At 51.1% G+C, this 21,681-nt stretch overlaps 2 protein-coding genes across 2 annotated transcripts in view; one reads left to right on the top strand and one right to left on the bottom strand.

The window, feature by feature from the left end:
• The window catches only part of DAPP1 (dual adaptor of phosphotyrosine and 3-phosphoinositides 1), a 28,108-nt gene extending 22,323 nt beyond the window's left edge, over window positions 1-5,785 (top strand). Inside the window, exons 5-9 of the mRNA XM_056114358.1 lie at window positions 1,570-1,617; window positions 2,904-2,966; window positions 3,623-3,708; window positions 4,178-4,265; window positions 5,667-5,785. Of these exons, the coding sequence (XP_055970333.1) occupies window positions 1,570-1,617; window positions 2,904-2,966; window positions 3,623-3,708; window positions 4,178-4,265; window positions 5,667-5,735 (354 nt within the window). The 3' untranslated portion in view covers window positions 5,736-5,785. The remainder of the gene's footprint in view (window positions 1-1,569; window positions 1,618-2,903; window positions 2,967-3,622; window positions 3,709-4,177; window positions 4,266-5,666) is intronic.
• Window positions 5,786-8,050: 2,265 nt separating this feature from the next.
• On the bottom strand, window positions 8,051-20,232 carry LAMTOR3 (late endosomal/lysosomal adaptor, MAPK and MTOR activator 3). The gene is made up of 6 exons (XM_056114233.1): window positions 20,125-20,232; window positions 18,739-18,773; window positions 13,412-13,470; window positions 11,833-11,966; window positions 9,618-9,681; window positions 8,051-8,885 (listed from the first exon to the last, which is right to left on the bottom strand). The coding sequence occupies exons 1-6, from the start codon at window positions 20,131-20,133 to the stop codon at window positions 8,812-8,814; spliced, it is 375 nt and encodes a 124-aa protein (XP_055970208.1). The 5' UTR covers window positions 20,134-20,232; the 3' UTR covers window positions 8,051-8,811.
• Between the last annotated feature and the right edge of the window lie 1,449 nt (window positions 20,233-21,681).

Below are 21,681 nucleotides of genomic sequence, written 5' to 3'. Positions count from 1 at the left end.
AACACCAGGAACCTCTTCCCGACTTTGAGGGACCTAAGAGTCTTCAAAATGGTCACATCTTTATTTCTTGCTTTAACTTTTTATCACAGTGGTGGTTGTTCCCCTTTTGCATTTGGTAAGAATTCACCTCAAGAAAAACTGCTCTGGAAACTCCCGTAAAAAGAACCTTGTGGTCAGCGGAGTCATTTCCTCATTTTTCAAATTGTTTTACTTGCTGATGGGCAGAGCCATAGCACAGTGGGTAGGGCATCTGCCTTGCATGCGGCCCACCCAGGTTCAATTCCTCTGTCCCTCTTGGAGAGCCGGGCAAGCTACCAAGATTACCCCGCCCGCACAGCAGAGCCTTGTAAGCTCCCCTTGACGTATTCAATATGCCAAAAACAGTATCAACAAGTTTCACAATGGAGATGTTACTGGTGCCCGCTTGAGCAAATCGATGAACAACTGGAGGACAGTGCTACAGTGCTACTTGCTGATATGAAACAGGACATGCTAAGTCAAAATATCTACAAAGAGATCTATGAAAATAAAAGTTTCTTCATCTTCAGGGTCTTGCTTTGCTCCCAAGACACTGCCAGCCCTCCAGCCCCAGGGGCCGGCTCAGGGAGGTGTGCTATTTTCCTAAGAGTCGGCCCGTGAGTGGAGGGAAATGACTACTCTTACTGCAAACCCCTTCTGGATAAATCAAGTGTAAATAGAAGCACTATCTTGAAGTGGCCGGGGATGACCCAGGAGGAGGTGGGGGAGGGTTATGTGACCAAATAAATGTTAGAAATGTGATTTGTGACCGAATAAATGTTAGAAATGTGATTTCTAATATTTCCTCTAAAGCCAAGACTTGGTATTGGTATGTTGGCATAGCCCAGACTTGGGTACCCCAAAGTAAAGAAATCCCTCTACTTTGCTTATATTTACCTTCCGAGATATACTGACCTCTGTTGGCACATGTATGTATGACTGTGCATGTGTGTTGTTTGCACGTGACTGTGCACGTGTATGCATATGCATGTGTGTATGTGTGCACTGTGTTGTATGCATGTGACTATACGTGTATGTATATGCATGTGTGTATGTGTGCATGTGTGTTGTATGCGTGTGACTGTGCACATGTATGTATATGCATGTGTGTATGTGTTGTGTGTGGCTGTACATTTATGTTTATGCATGTATGTGTACATGTGTGTTGTATGCATGTGACTGTACACATGTATGAATATGCATGTATGTGTGCATGTGTTGTATGTGTGACTGTGTACATGTATGTATATGCGTGTGTGTGTGTGTGTGCATGGTCTGAGTGTGCACTGGTTCTCACACGGCTCTCTGAGGGGGCCCTCCAAGCACCACCCTTCCATGTGATGTCTCCCTGCTTTCCACCTGCAGTCAGGAGCTTCCACTGCTGTGCACCTCCTGCTCCCAGTCAAGTGCTCAGACCCTGTGGAGGGTTTTCAAAGACCTCCTTCAAGAATAAAAGATGATTATTTAAGGATCAAAGCAAATCTGTGCTTTACTTTAAAATAGGATGAACAGAAATAGTTCTGGACTGACGGAGTGCTTTGTCTCTTTCAGCTGGGCACCAAAGAAGGCTACCTCACCAAACAGGGAGGCCTGGTCAAGGTAAGGACTGTCTGGGGCAGGGCATACCGGGGGGCCCAGCATGCATCTGGACATTCTTTCAAAAGCAGAACTGTCTGCCGTGGAAGCAGTTCAAACATTTAGCTATTTCAAGAGTTCCTTTGATTTCTTTTCATGAAGCAAGGTAGTTTGTATTGAACAAAACTTGTTTAGAAACATGTGAGAGGAGGAGAAAGAGAGGAAATGTGTTTGAGAGAAAACAGGCTTCTCCAGAGTGGAAATACACAAAGAAATGGAGACAAGCCAGCAATATGGTGTTCAAGGGAGAACACGGCCTTGAAGAGCAAGCCCAGAATGTGTTGTAATGGCTAGCTTAAAATTTTGCTGAATCACTGAGTATTCTCTGGCAAAACCAAGCATGAGAATGGTCTGCAGTTAGCATCTGAGAAAACATAATTTTTTTTTTGGCTACATCTGGCTGTGCTCAGGACTTACTCCTGGCTCTGTGCTCAGGGAACGCTCCTGGTGTGATTTCAGGGTACCATATGGGGTGTCGGGGATCAAACCTGGGTCAGCAATGTGCAAGGCAAGTGCCTTCCCTGCTGTGTTATTTTTCTGGCCCAAAACCATGGAATTTTTTTTTTTTTTTTACTTTTTGGGTCACACCCGGCGATGGACAGGGGTTACTCCTGGCTCTGCACTCAGGAATTATCCCTGGCAGTGCTCGGGGGGCCATATGGGATGCTGGAAATTGAACCCGGGTTGGCCACGTGCAAGGCAAATGCCCTACTTGCTGTGTATTGTTCCAGCCCCAACCATGGAATTTTTAACCAAATCTTAGAATATCATATTGTTTGAGGTTTTTCAGTATGCCAAATAATAATGATTAGTATTACATGAGGATTAACCGAAATGTCACACAAGCTAGGAAAGGTATACAACCACAGTAGGTTCTGAAAACATTGTACAGGGATTAAAAATATTTAACTTGAATATTTATGAGGCCATTTTAATTTGTTTTAGTATGGTAGTGAAGTCTGTACCTTATCAGCTTAGTACATAGAATTGTTTCTATTTCTTTAGAGGGGCCAGAGAGATGGTACAGTGGTCAAGGCCCTTACCATGCGTGTGGCCTACCAGGGTTCGATTCCTGGCCCTACATAGGGTCCCCTGAGCACGCCAGGAGTGATTCCTGAGCACAGAGCAAGGAGTAAGCCCTGAGCACAGCTGGGTGAGGCCCCAAAACAAACAAAAACTAAACGAAAGAAAATGGCCCAGTTAAAATACTGCATTCCTGTTTTCAAAACCTGCGTATTTCCACTTTTCAGACGTGGAAAACAAGGTGGTTCACGTTGCACAGGAATGAGCTGAAGTACTTCAAGGACCAGATGGTAAGAATGGCAGAGTCTCCTGAGAAGCTGCTCCAGCACTGCAGGGCCGTGGGCTGGGCTCGGTCTCCGGGCAGGAGGGCTCGGGCTGGCTCCGGCCCCACGGGACCCCCCAAACATCTCCGGGAGGGACCCCCGAACATGAAGCAGAGTAGCCTCTGGGTAGGCTGGGTGGGACCCACAAGTGAATTAAGGCAGGTCCCATCGGTCCTCCAGGTGGAAGGGACCCCGCCCTCAGGGTGCTGAGGTCTCCTCGGGCATGTGGACGGCAGCCCAGGCTGGGTCTCCCCGGGGACCAGCTCCAGCCCCAGGAACAGCACCCTCAGCCTGGGCCCCCAAGTCGTGCCGGACACAGTATAGGCCTCTGGCAGCCAATCCGCCTTGATCAGAAGCGTCTTTTTCCCGCACTCACTGCATCAAGCAGCTGGAAATAATTTCTTCTCTTCCCACACGTTTCCAAACAGGCAGCTGTGAAACAGGAGAGACCCTCCCTTCCAGCTGGACCCCTCTCGGTCCCTTGGATCACATCAGTTTTTCTTGGGGGGCCTTCCCTCACCAGGGGAGAGACGCCCCCAGAGGGCCCACCTGGTCACAAGCAGCAGAGCTTGTCAGCACACGGGTGTCTGGTTTATAATTCAGATTGTTATCTCTTCTCTAAGTCTCCAGAGCCGATTCGGACCCTAGACTTGACGGAATGTTCGGCGGTGCAGTTCGATTACTCGCAGGAAAGAGTGAACTGTTTCTGGTAAGTGGGTTTGGAAAAGAAATGGTTTAAAATAACCTCTTACCAGACACTAACTTTAGCTAATGAATAAGACCCTGTGCATCTTCATATGTCCAGGTCTGAGCGGGGCTGGGGGTTCGCCATGGAGCAGGGTGTGTAGTAGGGTGGGCACCCCAGGCCACAGAGGGGCACGAGGGCCCGGCCTTCAGCAAGCTGCCCTCTCTCAGCTGGCCAAGCCCACCCCCAAGGGTCCTGAGCGCCCCCCATCAGACAGAGAGAACAAAGGGGCCCGGGGCATCCCAGACCTGTTCGATTCCTTGAATTCTCCCAGAAACCACCAGCTCAGTGGCTGCGCCCTGACCCCGCCTCCTGGTCACTGCCGGGTGCCATCCTGCTCCCATCTGGCTTGGTGCCCTTGTCCTACTGGAGCTCAGGGGGCAAACACCCGACCAGGCTCTGCTGCCGCTTACGCACCTGCTTTTCTCTGCAGCTTAGTGTTCCCGTTCAGGACCTTCTATCTCTGTGCAAAGACAGGCGTGGAGGCCGACGAGTGGATCAAGATCCTGCGCTGGAAGCTGGTGAGTCAGACGTGTGTTGGATCCCAAGCCAGCCCGGCCGAAGCCTGAGAGCCAGCCCTGCCGAGGCCTGTGTTCCCTGGAAAGCGCTGGGCTGAGAAGCAGCAGGATGCCTACTAGGAGGCCCGTCCCTTCTCTGGGGCCTAAGGGTGGACACTTGGGAGGAGCAGTTTCCTGGCTCTCCATGGAGAACCAGCAGCCTGGGCTGGAGGATGGGGCGGAAAGGCTGGTGTCTTCCAACCCGCAGTGCTCTGCACTTGACCGACAGTGGTAGATTTTATTGGCTTTCTCTGAAGATCTCAGCGGGGAGAGCAGGTGCATAGAAAGATTCCAGTCAGGCTCGAGTGATAATACAGTGGGGAGGGTGTTTGCCTTGCATGGGTTTGATCTCTGGCATCCCATAGGGTCCCCCAGCACTGCCAGGAGTAATTACTGAGTGCACAGCCAGGAGTAACCCCTGAGCATTGCCAGGTGTGACCCTGAAAAAGCAAAATAATGATAGTGATAATAATAATAACAACAATAATAATGACATAATAAACCCAATCTTTTTTTAAAAGAAAGAAAGATGTCAGTGGGCTACAGTTTCTGTAGATTTGTGCCTTAGTAAGTTAGTAAAGATTACTGAAATTGCTCATAAAAGCCCGTTGAAACCCTTGATGTTTCCATGTGTAAACATTTCTTTTTATGTAATTAGCTGTTATGTAGACTCTTACTGCTTTTTCCTTTCTAGATTCTAAGAAGTTTGCTTTAGTTTCTCTTCCCAGTTTGAATCCAAATATACAACTTACTTGGAGGAAGTTCCAACACGCATGTTATTCAGCGGGGAAATACTCTGTCCTGTGAAATCCTGCTCAGATGTAAACCAAGTTTTTGTAGTCCCTATTGTAGGAGAATCCTACAGGAGAATCCTAACCCTTATTTTGAAAGTAAGGTGAAATGTATCCAATGCACTTTCACTGTCCAGAGTGGAAATACCTCTGAATAACATGTAGCCGCCGCCCAGGGCTCCTCTGGCTCACCCAGGCTGCCTGTGAACCACCCCATAAATCCCAATGGGTGATTCCCAAGTGCATGCCATCTACAAAGCAGATGGCAGCTCCGTTTGGTTTTGTCTTGGCGACCACACCCGGCAGTGCTCAGGTTACTCCTGGCTCTGCACTCAGGAGTCTCTTGTGGTGGGCTTGGGGACCATGTGGGATGACAGGGATTGAACCTGGTCACCACGTGTAAATGCCCTCCCCACTGTGCTTGGCTCAGGCCGAGGCCTCCTGACACCCTACAGGAAACCAGGAGAGAGCTGGGGTGGCCCACAGTAAGTGGCCTGTTAGCGTTCTCGCCCTTTCGAGTGTCCTTCTGTTACTTCCCCCAGCTCGGGGATGATCACTGCGTGTTTCATTTCAGTCTCAAATCCGGAAACAGCTTGACCAGAGGGAAGGAACCGTCCGGTCCCAGTCGTTCATCTTCAAATAGCCGTTCCTGCCTCCAGGCTGGCCGCAGGCCCCACCCCCATCTCCAGCCCCAGCCCCTCACGGGGTCAGGACGTTCTTCAAACCCAGTCAGAGGCAGGTACTGACATCTGCAGTGCCGCCACCCGTGTGGACAGGAGGGGCCCACATGCCCACATGCTCACCGGGCCGGTCACTCCACCACTGCCAACACCTGCTGCCACAGTCTACAGACAAGCCTGCACACCCGGGGCTGTGCGGTCACCCCTCCTGAAGGGTCGGCCACAAGGGCTCATGCCTTCCTCCTGATGCAGGAAGACGTGGCTGTCTCCTCAGCACTAACAGAAGGCGAGGGTGTGTTCACTGTCTGTGAAAGGCCCAGGAAGTCAGCGGGCCTCTGGGCGGACAGTGTCTCATGGGCACGACAGTTGTGGGGCAGAGCATCACGAACTATAGTCTGACGCGCTATTCATGCCCGCTACGGAGCCTGCACGCCCTGGACTACCCTCAGCCGACGCTGCTCCCAGACAGAAGCGTGAAACCTCCCCATGGGCGAGGGCCCCTCCCGAGAGCCCAGAACCCCGCGCCATCTCGGGTGAGGGAGGAAGCCGGCCGTGGTGCTGCACTCAGAGCTCAGACCCTGCAGCCGGGCACCCGCAGGAATGCTCACCAAAGGAATGCTCACCGAAAGAGCACCCAGAGAAGCGGGAGGACCCAGCCAATGGTCCTTGTAAGCTATGTTTCTCCTGTTACACACCCATTACTTCCTCCCCCTGTATTTCAGCAGCGTAAAATGCATTTTTCTCGTATCACGTGGGACCAAGAGAATGCTCACTGAAACGTGTGTGGACGAAGGGCCACAAACCATCTTCCCTGAGCTCTCCCCGCCCACCTGCAGGGGCGGTTCCTAACCTGTAAATAAATCTTGTTTATTTATGTTCTTCGGTTGTGTCTGTGGTTCTGCTATGCTTCCCTTTTGCTACTTAGAGCAGAACTGACAGATGGACAGGATGGTGAAGGGTGCACTCAGGACTGTGAGCCACGCAGTCCAAGTGGACAGCCTGTCCTCAGAGTTCTAGAGGACCACTGACCACGGAGAACTGAGACTGTCCCTCGAGGCGGGGATGCCGAGTGACAGGAACAATAACTCTGCCCCAGGAGTTCTGCGCCAGCAGCTGCCAGGCAGGAGCTGGGCCTCACCCAGGCTGGTGCTGGCCACCAGGTTCCCTTGTCTGGAGGGTGCCGGGTGCCTGCAGCCAGCCCAGCTGCCACACCACCTCCAGACCCCACAGAGCTTGTCGATTTGGGCCTCTCTCCTCTGGCTCGGAGTCCGCAGGCCGCTGCCCCAGGCTCTGGACAAGGCATGTCACTGAGGAACATCGGCCCTGCCTTCCCGGCTATGCTGCAGACAGGCCCAGCACCCGGTTCCAGCAGCTGCACCACGAGCAGCTCCCTGCGCCCTTCAGACGCGGGCGCACTTCCCAGGGGTCCATGTGTGTGCAGAAGCAGGTGGCCCTTTTCAGTTTCTCATCATCAAACTGGGATTTTTCTAAGTACAGCAAACAGCCATATCCACCAATGCTCTGGGGACCAAATCTGTCACTGCTGGTGATGATACGGATCTAAAAGCCTCAGAATATAGTACTAATAGAGACACGTAACCTATGAAGCTTTTGAATTTACCCCTCCATTCTCGACTGCCTATTAAATACGATTTAATATTGGTCAACTCATTTATAAAGATTTCATTTTCTTTCTTTCAAAAGATATTTTTTTAAAGCATTAAAAGGATGGACCACAATGTTCTAGAAACTACAAAATCCAGATCACAGAAACCGGGGCTTCTAGATTTTAATGGGTGTGCCTATCACCTGCAGGAGAACAAGGGACTCTTGCGTGTGGTGGGAAAGCTGCTGTTCCTGCCGGGGTCCAAAATTCCTATTCCGCGTTTCTACAGTTCATCCCAGGACCTGCCGACCTTCCAGCCGAGCTGTAAATCCCCCAGGCAAATGTTGAGGTGAGCTGTGCGACAGGACAGAGGGAGGCAGGCAGCAAGTGACAGGGAGTGCCAGGCGGACAGCCTCCCCACACACGAGGTACCAGTTAGTCGGCAGGAAAGGTACTCCGGCCAGACAGCCCGAAGCAAGCCTTTTCCTGAACACAGAGGCCTGTATGCTGCACTCAAAAACTGGAAGATAGGCCCACAGAAAACCCAGATTTTGCTAGTAAAAATCTCCAAATCAGTATTTGTAAGAAAACACCACTTTGTGAGATTGAAAGAACAAATTAAATTTTTTAAACCTTTGGGGGAGTGTAAAAATAAGCCTAGAGTATTTAAAGTATACTTAAAAAAATACTGTTTTATTTATACTCAGATGTGAAAAAATGTACTTAATCACTTTTACAAACATACCAATACCGGAAACAGATTGGAAAACAAATCACATCTAAAGTTTACAAAGAACACACAAACATTATTACATTGATTGGTAATAGAAAGCTCGGGGGAAATATTAGCTATCATTTCCCTTAAGGAGAGCAGCACCCTCTAAAAAAGTCAAATAAATTAATAATATTTTATCTATGTTGCAAAATAACATAATATATAGCAGAGTTAGTGATTGTACTGGTTTTATTAATTCACTAAGCATTTTTTCTTTCTCACATTCAATGCAAAGAAATAAAACACATGAAAAAAACAGAAAATGTCCTCCTCCACCTCCTCTTCCCCGGCGAGGAAAGCCCGCCTCTGCCTGCAGGCCTGGGAACGGGACATCCAGGGGCGAGGGCCGCGGGGACCACTTCTGCCTCCCTGGAATCCTGTCCCACACTGACTCAGACCCACCAAACCATCGACAATCACATCCACAGCCGGCGACCGAGGGAGACACTACAGGAGCTGCGGGTGCGCACTGCTGGGCACCGCGCTCGGGAACTGAAGAGAAGGTCTGACAGAGAAGAGGACACGTGCCGCGAGCCCCTCCAGGGCCCCTGAGTGGAGGCGGAGAGAGGCCTCCTCGGGCACACGGACACAAGCACTGCGCAGTCAGTCGCGGGATCCATGGGGTCTGTTCCGAGACGGCTGGGCCGGGCCACGGCCACTAGGAAACCTCCACCACTTGCCTCAGCGCCTCGAACAGCGGGGCCAGCTCCTTCTCCAGGCTGACAATCAGGCCTGGAACAGAGTCAGAAAGTCAGAACCCCAGAAAGCCAGAACGTCTTCAGGCTTACATCCCCCTTGGCGAAATCCAGTGACGAGTAAAGTAAGGCAGCCGATCCACACGACTAAAGCGAAATCGTAATTCTCCATCAATACTGATAATGAAATCTACTTTAATCACCTATTACAGAAGATGAAGGAAACATTTTTTATGCACTGAAAGTATAGAATTATACACCCTGTAATCCTGCACGTGGGAGGCTCGGGTCAAATTCCCTAAGCACTGTGGGCAGGGCTCCGCCTGTCACTGCTGTACAGGTGAGTATCCAGGGAAAGGAGCTGGCCACCAAGGCAACAAACACCCTTGTCTCCCCAGGAGCCCGGCTCTCAGCTTCAATCTTCCAGAAATACATGAGGCTACTCATGCTCTCGGTCTCTCTTAAAAACTCGACAACATTCATCTTGCGACAGTCACTCGAAACCCCGAACACTCTACCAGGCTGGTCTCTGGGGAGTTAAATACGACCCACATCTTGCATGTGTCTCTGTTCCCCATCATTCTGCTTCCAAAAGCAGGTTTAATACAAGCAAAGATGCAGCACTCAAAAGCTGAAGATAGCATTTAGTTTTCTTTCTGATCTTTGAAAGGTCACTCACCCACATACAGACTGTCACCTCTGAGCTAGAATCTCTGCATTGGACTATCATAAAAACTTTAAAACTGAATTTATGGTCATTAAAACGCACCTGTATTAGCATTGCTGCTGGCTATGAAGCTCACCACCAAAGGTAAACGGTTAAACTGAACCACCTATAAAGAAAATGATTTCTGAATGTTTTATTATGGAAAAGTAGCATCATTTAAATAATCCTTACAACTTAATGCGGTCTACATACAGGACCAACATATTACATTATGAAGCACGGAAAGTTGAAAATACCTATTTCCACAAAACAAATTCACTGATTATCCCTTAAGAAACTGTAATACTAGTGAACCTGAGAAGTTTTTTTTTCTTTTTTTTAATGTAGAAACCTGAGAAGGTTTTTTTTTTTTAAATTAGTGAAACACCATGAGGTACAGTTACAGACTTACAAATTTTTGTGCTTGGGTTTCAGTTATACAGTGATCAAGTACCCATCCCTCCTCCAGTGCCCATTTTCCAACCACCACGGGTCCCAGTATCCTTCCCACCTCCCATCCCCCCCTGCCTCTGTGGCAGGGCATTCCCTTTTGTTCTCTCTCTCTCCTTCTGGGTGCTTTGGTTTGCAAGAGTGGCAATCATGTTTGGCCTATAGTCTACTTTCAGCATGCTTCTCCCATCCTGGAAGGATCCTCCCAACACCCTTTATTTGGTGCTCCCTTTTCTATCTGAGCTCCCTTTTCTCCTAGAACGTGTGGCTGGTCTCCAAGTCATGGAGCAAAATTCCTGGTACTAATTGAAACCTGAGAAGTTTTAAGGTAGCTCTAAGTTATCTTTATCTCTGAAACCTGGAAGGGATAACACAGTAGCAAATCAATAAATTCTCACTAAAGTGACTAAAAGCAGTAGCTCCTTACAGTAGTGCAATGGTCCGAATGGCTTGGTTATCATTTCCTAAGACAACAGAGGGGTGGGTACAGTGGTCAGGGCAACTGTCCTGCATGTGGCTGATCCAGGTTTGATCCCCAGCACCCCTAAGAGTTCCCCAAGCACTGCCAGAAATAACTCTGGGTATTAGTGAGCCCCCCCAGATAGCACAGCGGGTAGAGCATTTGCCTTGCATGCGGCCGACCTGGGTTCGATTTCTCCGCCCCTCTCGGAGAGCCCAGCAAGCTACTGAGAGTATCTCGCTCGCATGGAAAAGCCTGGCAAGCTCCCCATGACGTATTTGATATGCCAAACACAGTAACAACAAGTCTCACAATGGAGACGTTACTGGTGCCCGCTTAAGCAAACAGATGAACAACGGGAAGACAGTGCTACAGTGCTACCAGAAGTGATCCCTGAGCAAAGCCACGAGTAAGCCATGAGGAGGCAAGTATGGTCTCAAAACCCAAACACATGGAAAACATCAGTCATGTACTTGCTACCAAGGCTACAGAGTCAGGCTGCATGGAGCATCCAGTAAAGCAAAGGCAGTTCGCGAATGCGAACGCTCAGGCGGCCAGGGGCCGGGAGAGGCCCCTCTGTTCCTACACACTGTAACGGTGCCCCAAGCACCACCAGGGGGCACTACCGAGCACAGAGCCACGCAGGGCCCCAAAAGAGAAACAAAGAAAATGTAACTGGCCACCACAGGTACAGGCTACTCATTCCTCATTGCCGCTGTAGCTGGGGAAGGGGGCGCAATGAGGCGACTCCGTGCATCCCAGCCACAGAACACACCCCGACTGATCTCTATCCTATCATCCTTTTCCATCACACGCAGATCCAGCCTGAACACTGGTGCCGGAAGCTGCCCTTGGCTGAGGCACCACCTACTGGAGGTGACTCTGGCCAACCTCCCCTCAGAGGGGGACTCTGAGCCTGCCCCACTAGACAAATCCATGCTATCGACCACTGACAAGAAATGTGAAGAGACTTATGACAGGAACCAAGCCAAGGCTAAGATTTAATCTGATTCTCTTAGTACCAGGGAGTATCTGGACCATACTCTGTAGCACCCAGAAGTACTTGCTGCTTGGGGCCCCGACCCGAGAACCCTCCCAGAACGCCGCTGCAGCCACGTTCCCAGTTGAAGACGAGAACTTTGACATTGGATTTATTGCAAAACTAAAACTCAGGGCCAAGCCACAGCACAAGCAAAGTGACTGCCTTGTACGCAGCCAGCAGGGTTCGATCCCTGGCACTGCACACATCCCCTGGGCCCACAAGACAAAAGACACAAACACCTAAATTCAGAATTGTAACACAAGTATTTGAAGTAGAATTTTTAAATTTTTATAAAAAATCAGTAAATCATTAGATAATGAACTTACTTGGTACGTGTTATAGTAGCAGATGATACTTTTATTTTTTGAAAGTCCCAGCTTACTTCCTTGGTCTGTGGCAAGAGCAAAAGTGGATAAGAACCCAGGTCTCAGAGCGTGCTCTGGGGCGCTGTCGCTGGCCACTGGAAGAGAAACAACTGAAATGAAACTATGTGATGGCAGGTGGACATTTACAGTAGCCTTCTAAAATGAATGCACGGAACGATGTAGTTTCAAAGGCTACGCTTCCCATATTGACTATCCTGTGACACACACGCTCCACGGGGAGGTTGGAAACTGATCAATCTGAAGTTCAGATCGGAGGTCGAGGAGACAGCACAGCAGATGGGACGCTTGCCATGCACATGGTCAACGACCCTGGTTCAATTCCCGGCACCCCATTTGATCCCCCTGTGGCCCCGGGAGTGATTCCCCCGCCCCCCCCCAAGTGTAGACCACCAGGTGTGGCCCCTCAAAAAAAAAAACCCTACTTCAGATACATTACCTAAAGAAATAAAAGCTAGTCTGAATGTTCTCATTTTAAAAAACACCAAGTGCCTACGAAAGAGAGTACAGCCAGCAGGGCGCCTGCAGCTCACCCCCAGCACTCCCAAGAAGGAGCTGAGCACAAAGCCAGAAGTAAGCCCTGAGCACTGGGGGTGTGGCCCACACAGAAAGACAAAGCTGAGTCCCTGTGTTTACTTCTTCCTGAAGGGTCATCTGGGACATCTGGCAATGCTCAGAGACCAGGAGGTGCGTTTCAGCCTTCGAGCTCTTTCCAGTTGGTATCTCCTTAACATCTACCTTAAAAACATACCAGCGAGCACGCTGAATAAGTCGCACAATCTGACGGGCATCTCAGAAGCATTCCAGAACCCTCTCCTCTCACGCAACCACTGGGTTTGTTACGCATCCCCCGCGGCTAGCCACCTGTGGGACCTTCTCATTCAGGACTCCATTAAGAGGAGAACTCTGTCTTCGGGCTGTAATCATTCTGATTTTGGGATCACATCTGGCACTGTTGTAGGAACTCCCCTCAGCAGTGATGGGGAACCGTGAGGTGCTGGGAGCAAGCTAGGCTCTGCACTCTCCAGCCCCCAAGCAGAAGGACAGTCCAGGGCTTGTGGCTATCTCACAGGTACCATGTGACCCCAAGCATGCCAGGTGCAACCCCGGGGACCAGCTGGCACAGCCAAAATAGCTGTGTGTGGGGGGCGGCTGGACCCCTGCAAACGGCCTGAAACAATCCGTCAGTACCCCCACGGGCCAGGACGCAGGTGGGAGGGAAAGAGCTCAGAGACTTCTTATCCCCTGCAGAAACAGGCCTGTCAGGGGAGCCAGCACCCCACCGACCAGCGCTCACGGTGCCAGTTCCAACAGCGCCAGGATGAGCAAACAACCCCGGGCCAGTGGCAGGTTACAGGCTAGAGCAGGCGTGGCACATTCACATTAAGGCACCGAGTGGCAGAATGGAGCCAGGGCTAGAGTGAACGCTCACAGGGAGTCATCCCAGGCATCAGGAGCCAGAGCTGAGAGGGTCTGCAGCTATCCTGGGCGCGGCCCAGACCCCCAGAAACCAAATAAGTACCTTTGATTACAGGCACACCGTCCCGGTCTGACACGACGATAGCATGGAGTCCTTCCACACTGAAAAGGAAAAGGGACATTCGATCACTGACATGTGAGAACCCAGGGAGCATCTGAGAGTTCTGCTGGAAACAGAACCTGACGTCTGAAATCTTCACACAAACAGTTTTCACAACGAACAAAGACACACAGCTGGTTCTCTACTGAAACTGTCAACTCCCGTGGCTGCAGAAAGGGTTTCACTGTGGTTCTGTAGGCATGGCAGATGCTAACTTTACTTCTATTCTGCTATTCTGTGTAATTGCCCTCCCTTACCCCACGCCCCAGTGGCCACAGACGCCCAAAGAGATTGAGAAAAGCACCTACAGGAAGCCCCTCTGGGTTCCAATACCCAGTTTAGTTATCTGCCCTGGAGAGATGCTATGGTGGGTAGGTCTGGCCCACAGCCTACCTGGGCTTGATCCCCCACATCCCCCAAGCACTGCCGAGAGCAATTCCTCTGTGAAGAGCCAGGAGTAATCCTTGGGCATGCTGGGCAAGGCCCCAAAACAACAACAAAAAATGGAACAAAATACCCCTGCCTCAGGCAGCAGTGCAAACAATGAAGTAATCACACTTCAACTTCACAAACTTTGTCAGTGACTAACACACCCTTCCATCAATAAGCACCAGCTGCATTTCCCTCCCTACAGCCCTGAACACTGAGCACCCTCACCTCCCTCCCCTGCAGGCCTTGAGCACACCCATTTCCCTCCCCTACAGTCCTGAGCACTGAGCACCCCCATTCCCTTCCTTCACAGCACTCAGACTGTCACCAAGTACCTACTACTCAGTGCACAAGACATTAAAGCACAGCTGCTCTTCCATTCTTCCTCTGAGAAACCCCATCAGCTATTTTGGGTTTTTTAATTTTGTTTTGGGGCCACACTTGGCCAAGCTCAGGGCTCACTGCTGTGCTCAGGGTCACCCTTGACGGTGCTCGGGAACCGTATAGGGTGCTGGTGATCAAACCCAAGCTGGCTGCAGGCAAGGCAAGCACCCAACCCGCTGTGCCATCTCTCCACTTCTTTAAAGAGTAACTGAAATACTGCTCTGGCTCACAAAGATGAGCTACAACAAAGAAAAGGAAATGATGATGAAGCAGGTGAAGGGAAAACTCACGAGAGACTGCAGCTGAGGTGCCACGGCAAGCAGCTGGGAACTGTGTTAGAAATGCAGGAAAGAAGGGAGCCTTCCTGGAGCAGGACCCCAGACGCCACACACGCTCAGTACAAAGGACAAACATTGGGGCGCAGGGCCAGAGAGCATGAAAAGGGATGAGGCGCTGGCCGTGCACACAAGGCTGACACTGAGCAGTCAGGAGGAGCCCAAGCTCCACAGGATGTGTCCACAAAATGAGACAAATGGAAGCTGAGCCACAGAGAGAAGCAGCCTGTCCCCGCTTCTCCTCTGAAGATAAAGGTCAATTGACAACTGTCTTTTTTTTTTTACAAAGAAACTCTTAATTCTGTTTCCAAATGTTGGATGGATAACATTGGGTTGTCCTTGCTCCTCCCAAAGGGAGCTTAGGCTTATTGACTTACTCCCCAATAGTGCCCCTGAGGCACACCCAATTCCACCAGGCACCAATAATCCTATCTTGCTTTTCTCTTTCCTTTATGTCATTTGCATGGTTTATTTAGCAATGTCCTTTTTGTATAGACACAGGAAGAAAGTTCATGCTATGCTTTGTAACATGGGAGTTAACAGAATCCAAAATAATATTTATTCCTGGGCATCTGTATTTACTTGACTTAAACCTCATTTGCCCTTAGTTCCTAGCACCCAAACGAAGGGACTGGATGGGCCCAGGGCAAGCTGTGAGCTACCCAGGCATCAAAAGGGGACAAGCTAAGCACTGTAAGTATAATAAGAGCAGTCATGACCCAAAAAGAAGTAACTGTATAAGGACCCTGCTGGAGTTACGAACGACTAGCCTGGCCTGAGAACTGTGGTCTCGAATATATAGCGAGATGTTCCCAGAAAGAGCCACCCTTTAAACGTAACATATCTCTTACTGTGTTCATACAAAATGACTAGAAATATTGTAAGAAGTAAATTTACTATAACTGTTTAAGTGGACTACTAGCTGAGGAAAGGAGAAAGCAATACACCCTGGACGGAATACCCTTGAGCAGATCTCCTAGTAATCTGCTGTGCTGAAGCCTCAGATGAGATTTTGTCCTTGAGTTAATCTCCCGAAGGAGTGGCTTCACCTGTTCCAATGACAATGTTCAACCCCACCTTTGTGTATCCCACCCTTCACTGTTTCTATATAACTATGTTGTAAGGGGCAAGAGGAGTGGAGGACTTCCCGAGGTCTAGAGGAGACCAGGATGATGGAACTACGATGACTGGGACTATGACCAAAACTACAACTGCGCTTGTGCTGGAAGGGAGAGATTCGACTATGTAGGGAAGGAGAGAGAAATCAACCACTGATGGGCCGGCCAGCCTGGGGCCCAGGTCCAGTTTCTCCGTCCCCTGGCCCTTCTTCTGTCAGTCCGTGAACCGGCCTAGGGAAACGTTTCCTGGCCAGTGAACACTCCTGTCTCCTGTGTGCCCACAAAATTCCTCTTGAAACTCACATCCAGTTACAGTATCACAGTTTCGGATTGTCCAGTCATCTGTCACCAGCACTCCTGGTGCAAGCCTGGACAACTACACCGCCCACCTCTGGGAGGGGAACAGGACCAGCACACATGTGTAAGCCACATCAGGAGAAAGTGCAAAATTTAAGTACCAAGTATTAAGAATTTAATTGAGAATTACATAGCAAGTATTAAGAACTGAAATATTAACACGAAATCAATAGTAACAATTATTTGACACTTTAACCTGAGATTTCCTTCCTAAACTCAGAAAACACAAACCCAAATCAGAAGTATCAATTCTTTCTAGCAATCTGTAATCAGAATAAAGACACAAGCCAACAATGACTCCAAACAATTCAGACAAAAATCCAAAAGTGATCCCCTCCCACCCTAACTTAGAGAAATATAATGACATCTAAAACCTTCTAAACTTTATTTATTTATTTGCTGTTTGGGTCACACCGAGCGATGCACAGGAGTTACTCCTGGCTCTGCACTCAGGAATTACTCCTGGCGGGGCTCAGGGGACCATATGGGATGCTGGGAATCAAACTCGGTCGGCCCGCATGCAAAACAAACGCCCTACCCGCTGTACTATTGCTCCAGCCCCAAACCTTCTAAACTTTAAACAGATCTGGAGCGATAGGAGATTTTTTAAAAGGGGGCTGGGGATGAAGTCAAGGCATGGAGCCTACCGTGCACACATGAGGTCCCGGGTTCAACGCTCAGCGCCAAACAGTGAGGAAACAGGAACTTCCCACATATTCTACGCCATTAGCTCCAAGGTTCCTCATCTTTCCAGAACATGAAACTGAGTTTCTCAGGTTCTAGTCCTCAATGGAGCGCAACTGGAAGAGTCACGTGGCAGTAGCAAGCTGGAAAACCCCTCCCCTCGGCTGTTTCTGCACTCACCAGGGCCATACACGCTGGGTGACTGTGCTCTCTTGGCCAGCTCACACTGCTGGTGTGTGGCGGGCTGAGGTGAGGGGTCACACTCCCTGGCCTTGTACCTACAGAGAAGGCACTCCCGCACTCAGCTACTCCCCTCACCTCAAACAAACTAAATTTTCAATCAGTTAGAATCACAAAGTCACTGGAACCAGAAAAAATATCTGTAACAAGGCTTCCTGTCCTCAACACAAAAAATTAACTTAGAAAGGGCAGATCAAATAGAAAGCGAGTAAGCAAAAGACTTCAATGTGGCTGACCCTAATTTGATCCCAGGCACCACATGTGTTCCTCCGATTCCCACCAGGAGCGATCCCCAAGCACAGCTAAGTGTGGACACACACACACAAAGAAAGCTTGTAATTTATGCAAGTAGTTAAGGTTATGCAGACTCAGAAATAGGTCTCAAAAGCAATAGTGAAATAGTCAAAGTAAAAGCAAATTCTTGTTTCCCCCCTTAAAATGACTCTTCTTCAAAGTACAATCCAGAGGCTGAAACAATAGTACAGCGGGTAGGGCGTTTGCGTTGCACGCAGCCTACCTGGGTTCAATCCCCAGCGTCTCATATGGTCCCCCAAGCACTTCCAGGAGTAATTCCTGAGTGCAGAGCCAGGAATAACCCCTGAGCATCACTGGGTATGATTCCCCCCTCCCAAAAAAAGGAAAACAAACAAAAACAAAGTATAATCCAGTAAATTGCTACAATAGCTTATTTTATAACTCCTTTTGATCGAGACACCTGATACACCAAGTTACTTGTGACTGGTTTTAGGCCGTGCTCCAACACCATTCCTTCCCCAGCACCCACATCTCTCCAACACCCGATTCCTTCCCATCCGAAAGTCTTCCTCTGAGGCAGGCCACTGGTGTTCCTTTGGCCACAGTGGTTTTACGGTGCTCATACGGGTGGGGTTCAGCAAGACTTCCTCCTTCCAGGACCCCTTCCCCACCTGTGTGGCCACTTCCTAAGGTTCTCCTCGGGTTCAACCCCCACCACCTTCCCAGTTGTTCCTACAAAGGCCAGTTCTCACATACTTCGCTGTCTTTGAGTATCTATGTTCACTGCAGCACTATTCACAACAGCCCAATCTGCAAACCCAGTGCCCAAGGACAGATGAAGGGCAAAGAAACTGTGATACGTACACACAACAGAAATTAGCCATTTGGCCAAAAAGAGGCTAAAAACCACGCAACTGAATCCTAGGTGGATAAACCTGGAGGGTATTAGGCTGAATGGTTAGTCAGAGGGAGAGGGACAGACACAGAAAGATCCCTCAGAAAGCAGGACGGAAAGAAACACAGTCTGAAAATACAGCAGTGTATTTAAAAGGAACTTAAATGATAAGAAATCTAAGATCTATCCCTCCGGCATTCCATCAGCTGTCTAACCTTAGGCAAGCCATAAAAACTCTCAAGAATCTATTATCTGCAAACTCCCGGTTTATCTGTACGTTCAAAAGAAACCATAGCTGCTCCCGGCCTTAGGTATTTGGTTTGAGTTTGGGTTTGGGAGCCGCACCTGGTGGTGCTCAGGGATCACTCCCCAAGGGGCTCCGGGAATGAGCCCATGCCAGCCCCATGCAAACCAAGTGCCTCCCACTACACTAGGGCTCAGGGTCTGGTGTCTGAAGGTGCCAGTAACATCCCCGAAACACAACCACAATGTAGTCCAAATCACACAAGGAACAAAATGCCACATACAACTAGCGGTCATGTGGAATTTAATTACCAATGTTTCATCTCTTACCTTGGTAATTTTTTATACAGGAATCGCTTTAGATCCTGAAAGAGAAAAAGAAAACATTATGGATTCCCTCAATGCTGTCCTGACCACATTTCAAATACCTTATATCATCATTCAAAACTTAAAGAAAAAAAAACTGGGCCACATCTGATGCTCAGGGTTTACTCCTAGTTCTGTGCTCAAAGATCACACCTGGCAGGGAACAAATACTGGGTCCCAGAGACTGAACCCAGCCGGCCACAATGAAGGCAAGTGCCTTCCCAGGGCACTGTCTCTGCCTCCTAGAAATCTCCTTAAGCCTGAATTTCACGCTGCTCTTTTCTGATTTTGGTATTTATGAATTGCATGGCTGACCTTTTCCACTAAGCCCCGGTTTCGTTAGCTGCCAAAGAGCAGAACAGAGAACCTGGGCTGTAAGCCTGTGAGGGTTCACTGGGAAGACCCCTGTGCCGCAGCTGCATGCTTCAGAAGTAGAAAACACACAAGTTAACTGTAACTAGATCAGACTGTTTATCTTATATGTTGTCCTACTGTTGTGTTCCCCTGCAACCCATGCAGGAATGTTTCCCCAAGCCTATGGACTTTCTCAACCAACCAGAAGTCGATTCACTGCTGAGGGTCATTTCCTCGCAGACCAACCGCGGGTCAGGGCAACCGCATAGAACACAGCTGGGACTAAAGAAATCGGACTCTATTCCGTCTCACCTCCTGTGCAGAGTATCAATAGCATCGTAGCTGTCAAGCAGCAAACGACAGCGGCGGGCCACTACCCCCCCTCCCCCCAGGCCCGGATGCCCACCCTGCTTGCCCTGTGGTCACCTTAAACACAGGAAACTCCCTCAACGGCTTCGTGGGACCCCGTTTATCACGCCGAGCCCCACGAGTGGTTCTACCAACCCATTTTTCTTTTTACTTTGGTGTCCTGTGAATGACACGAACTTCCCACTTGTCACTCTGACAGCACTTGGGAGTCAGGGCCGCAGACGTCCTGTCCCTGTCCCGGCGGCCGCGCCCAGCCGTGGGCGCCCCTCGGCCCCCGGACCCGTGTGGACAGTCGGGGGTCAGCGGGGCTGCGCGCTCGGGGCGCACAGGCCCGGCCACGGCCCCTCCCGTCCTGCCCCACGGCCATGGGCAGCCACGCTCGGGCGCGACCACCAGACGCCAGCCGCAGAGCCGGGGAGCTCCCCGGGATTACCCACGCGCAGGGACCCCACGGCCCCGGCCTGTCCACGCGCGGAGGCGGGACGGGCTCGACACGCGGGTCACGCACTGCTGACCCGGGCCCCACGGTCACCGGGCGCCCCGGCCCGCCTTGGCCCGACCCGGACGCCGGCTCCGCCCCGACCACGACCCGTCCCCGACCCCCGCCCGCCCCCGGCGCCCACTCACGTCCGCCATGGCCGCCCCGCAAGGCCCCGCAAGGCCCCGGCCGCACTGCGCCACTCGGACCCGCGGTGAACAGCTCGCAGTCAGCTACCGGCCGGCCGGAAGTCCAGGCCACGGGACGCGGGCCCGCCCCCGCACTTCCGGAAACGCCCCCGGCCTCGCACTTCCGCCGACGGGACCTTCCGGTGAGCGCCCCGGAAACGCCTCCCGGGCACGCCCCCAGCCTTAGGCACCGCCCCATACCCGACCCCGCCCCCTGCATTAGTCCCGGCCCGCCCCCGGGCCCCGCCCCGCGCCTGCGCAGAGCGCGGGGGCGCCGGGCGCTGACGTCGGCCGGTTCCCCCCGGGTGGGCGTCTTCCCCGCAGTTCCTGTTGCTGTCTGCAGTCCCGGCCGGAGAGCGGGAAGCTGAGCCCCCTCCGCACGCCCAGACCGGTCCGCGCTGCCCCCGGGCCAGCGCCCTCGGCGTCCTGTGGGCGGACGGGCGCCCGCGCGGCCCGGCCCGGCGGCACCCAGGGGGCGCGGGGCCGGGCGAGCGAGGGCGCGAAGCCCCGCGGTAACGCTGTGCCAGGCCCACGGGGACACGAGGCGCGCCCTGAGCAGGGCCTGGGCGGGGGGCGGACGCCCAGAAACCCCGTCCTGGAAACTGAGGTCGCGGTGCCGAGTCTTTAATGAAGACGCGACACATTGTTGCAGGGAGGCTGGCAGTCCCTAAGTCAGCGTCCTCTCGATACATTGTTGCAGGGAGGCTGACCGTCCCTAAACCAGAGTCCCCAGCCAGCCCCGCGGACAGTTTTAGCTGGAGGAAAAGTTTTACTGAACAGCTTTCCTAAACCATGGGGGTCTTCATAAGGAAAATGACCCAGAGGTTCCGTTAGGTTCCGAGCATCCTTCTCATAAGGCCACAAGCCGGTCACCACGGGAGCCGGTCAGGAAAGCAAAGGAAGCTGCTTAGTGTGAGCCTTTCGCCTTTCTGACCCGGCCCAGCTCGGTGACAAAGCCCTGACCCGCTTTCCTCGTGAGACTGAGTCTGTCCCAGGTAGAGGGGCGTGGGGGGCTCTGCTGGGGCCTCAGCGGGGCAGGGTCTGCGGAGGCACGTCCTGGGCCTTGTCGCGCGCCTGACCCTGACCTTCCCTTCCCACTGCAGGTGCTGTGTGGATGCTGTGTACAACCAAGGATTGTTGACCAGTGTCTGATTATGTGCCACCAATGTGTTTGCCTCATGTCCACTTAAAATTCCTGAGTTCTGTACTCAGTGTTCATTCAACTTTATTGAACAAATATGATTAAAAGACACCATTAATCCTAGCCCTGATTAAAACTTCCTGTTACCCCCTTTATTAAACACCTGCAGGTGCAGAGGCAATGACAGTAGGTACTCTTAACAAGAAATTTTAGCTTTTTGAAAGGCTACTTTTCACCGAACAGGTCTCCCGGCCTGTCATGTAGGAATTCTGCTTTGCTTGTTGTGCCAGGGATTTGCATGTGTGAAGCCAGGGCCTCACACATGCCAAGCATGTGCCTACCCAGCTTTCCAGGAACCCGCCTCTCCCGCTAGCCAG

Source organism: Sorex fumeus, unplaced genomic scaffold, assembly GCF_029834395.1.
Source record: "Sorex fumeus unplaced genomic scaffold, SorFum_2.1 ptg000024l, whole genome shotgun sequence".
In the NCBI taxonomy this organism is placed as follows: domain Eukaryota; kingdom Metazoa; phylum Chordata; class Mammalia; order Eulipotyphla; family Soricidae; genus Sorex; species Sorex fumeus.
The sequence above is the reverse complement of the archived record's forward strand: the minus strand, read 5'-3'. Positions and strand labels throughout refer to the sequence as shown.

Excerpts from the sequence above, each read along its gene's own strand:
- LAMTOR3 (XM_056114233.1), bottom strand. Across the intron at positions 11,967-13,411 it reads CGGTGTGCCTGTAATCAAAG|TGGCCAGCGACAGCGCCCCA; the intron begins GTACTTATTTGG and ends TTTCTCTTCCAG. Across the intron at positions 9,682-11,832 it reads GCTACTATAACACGTACCAA|GTGGTTCAGTTTAACCGTTT; the intron begins GTAAGTTCATTA and ends TTTTCTTTATAG.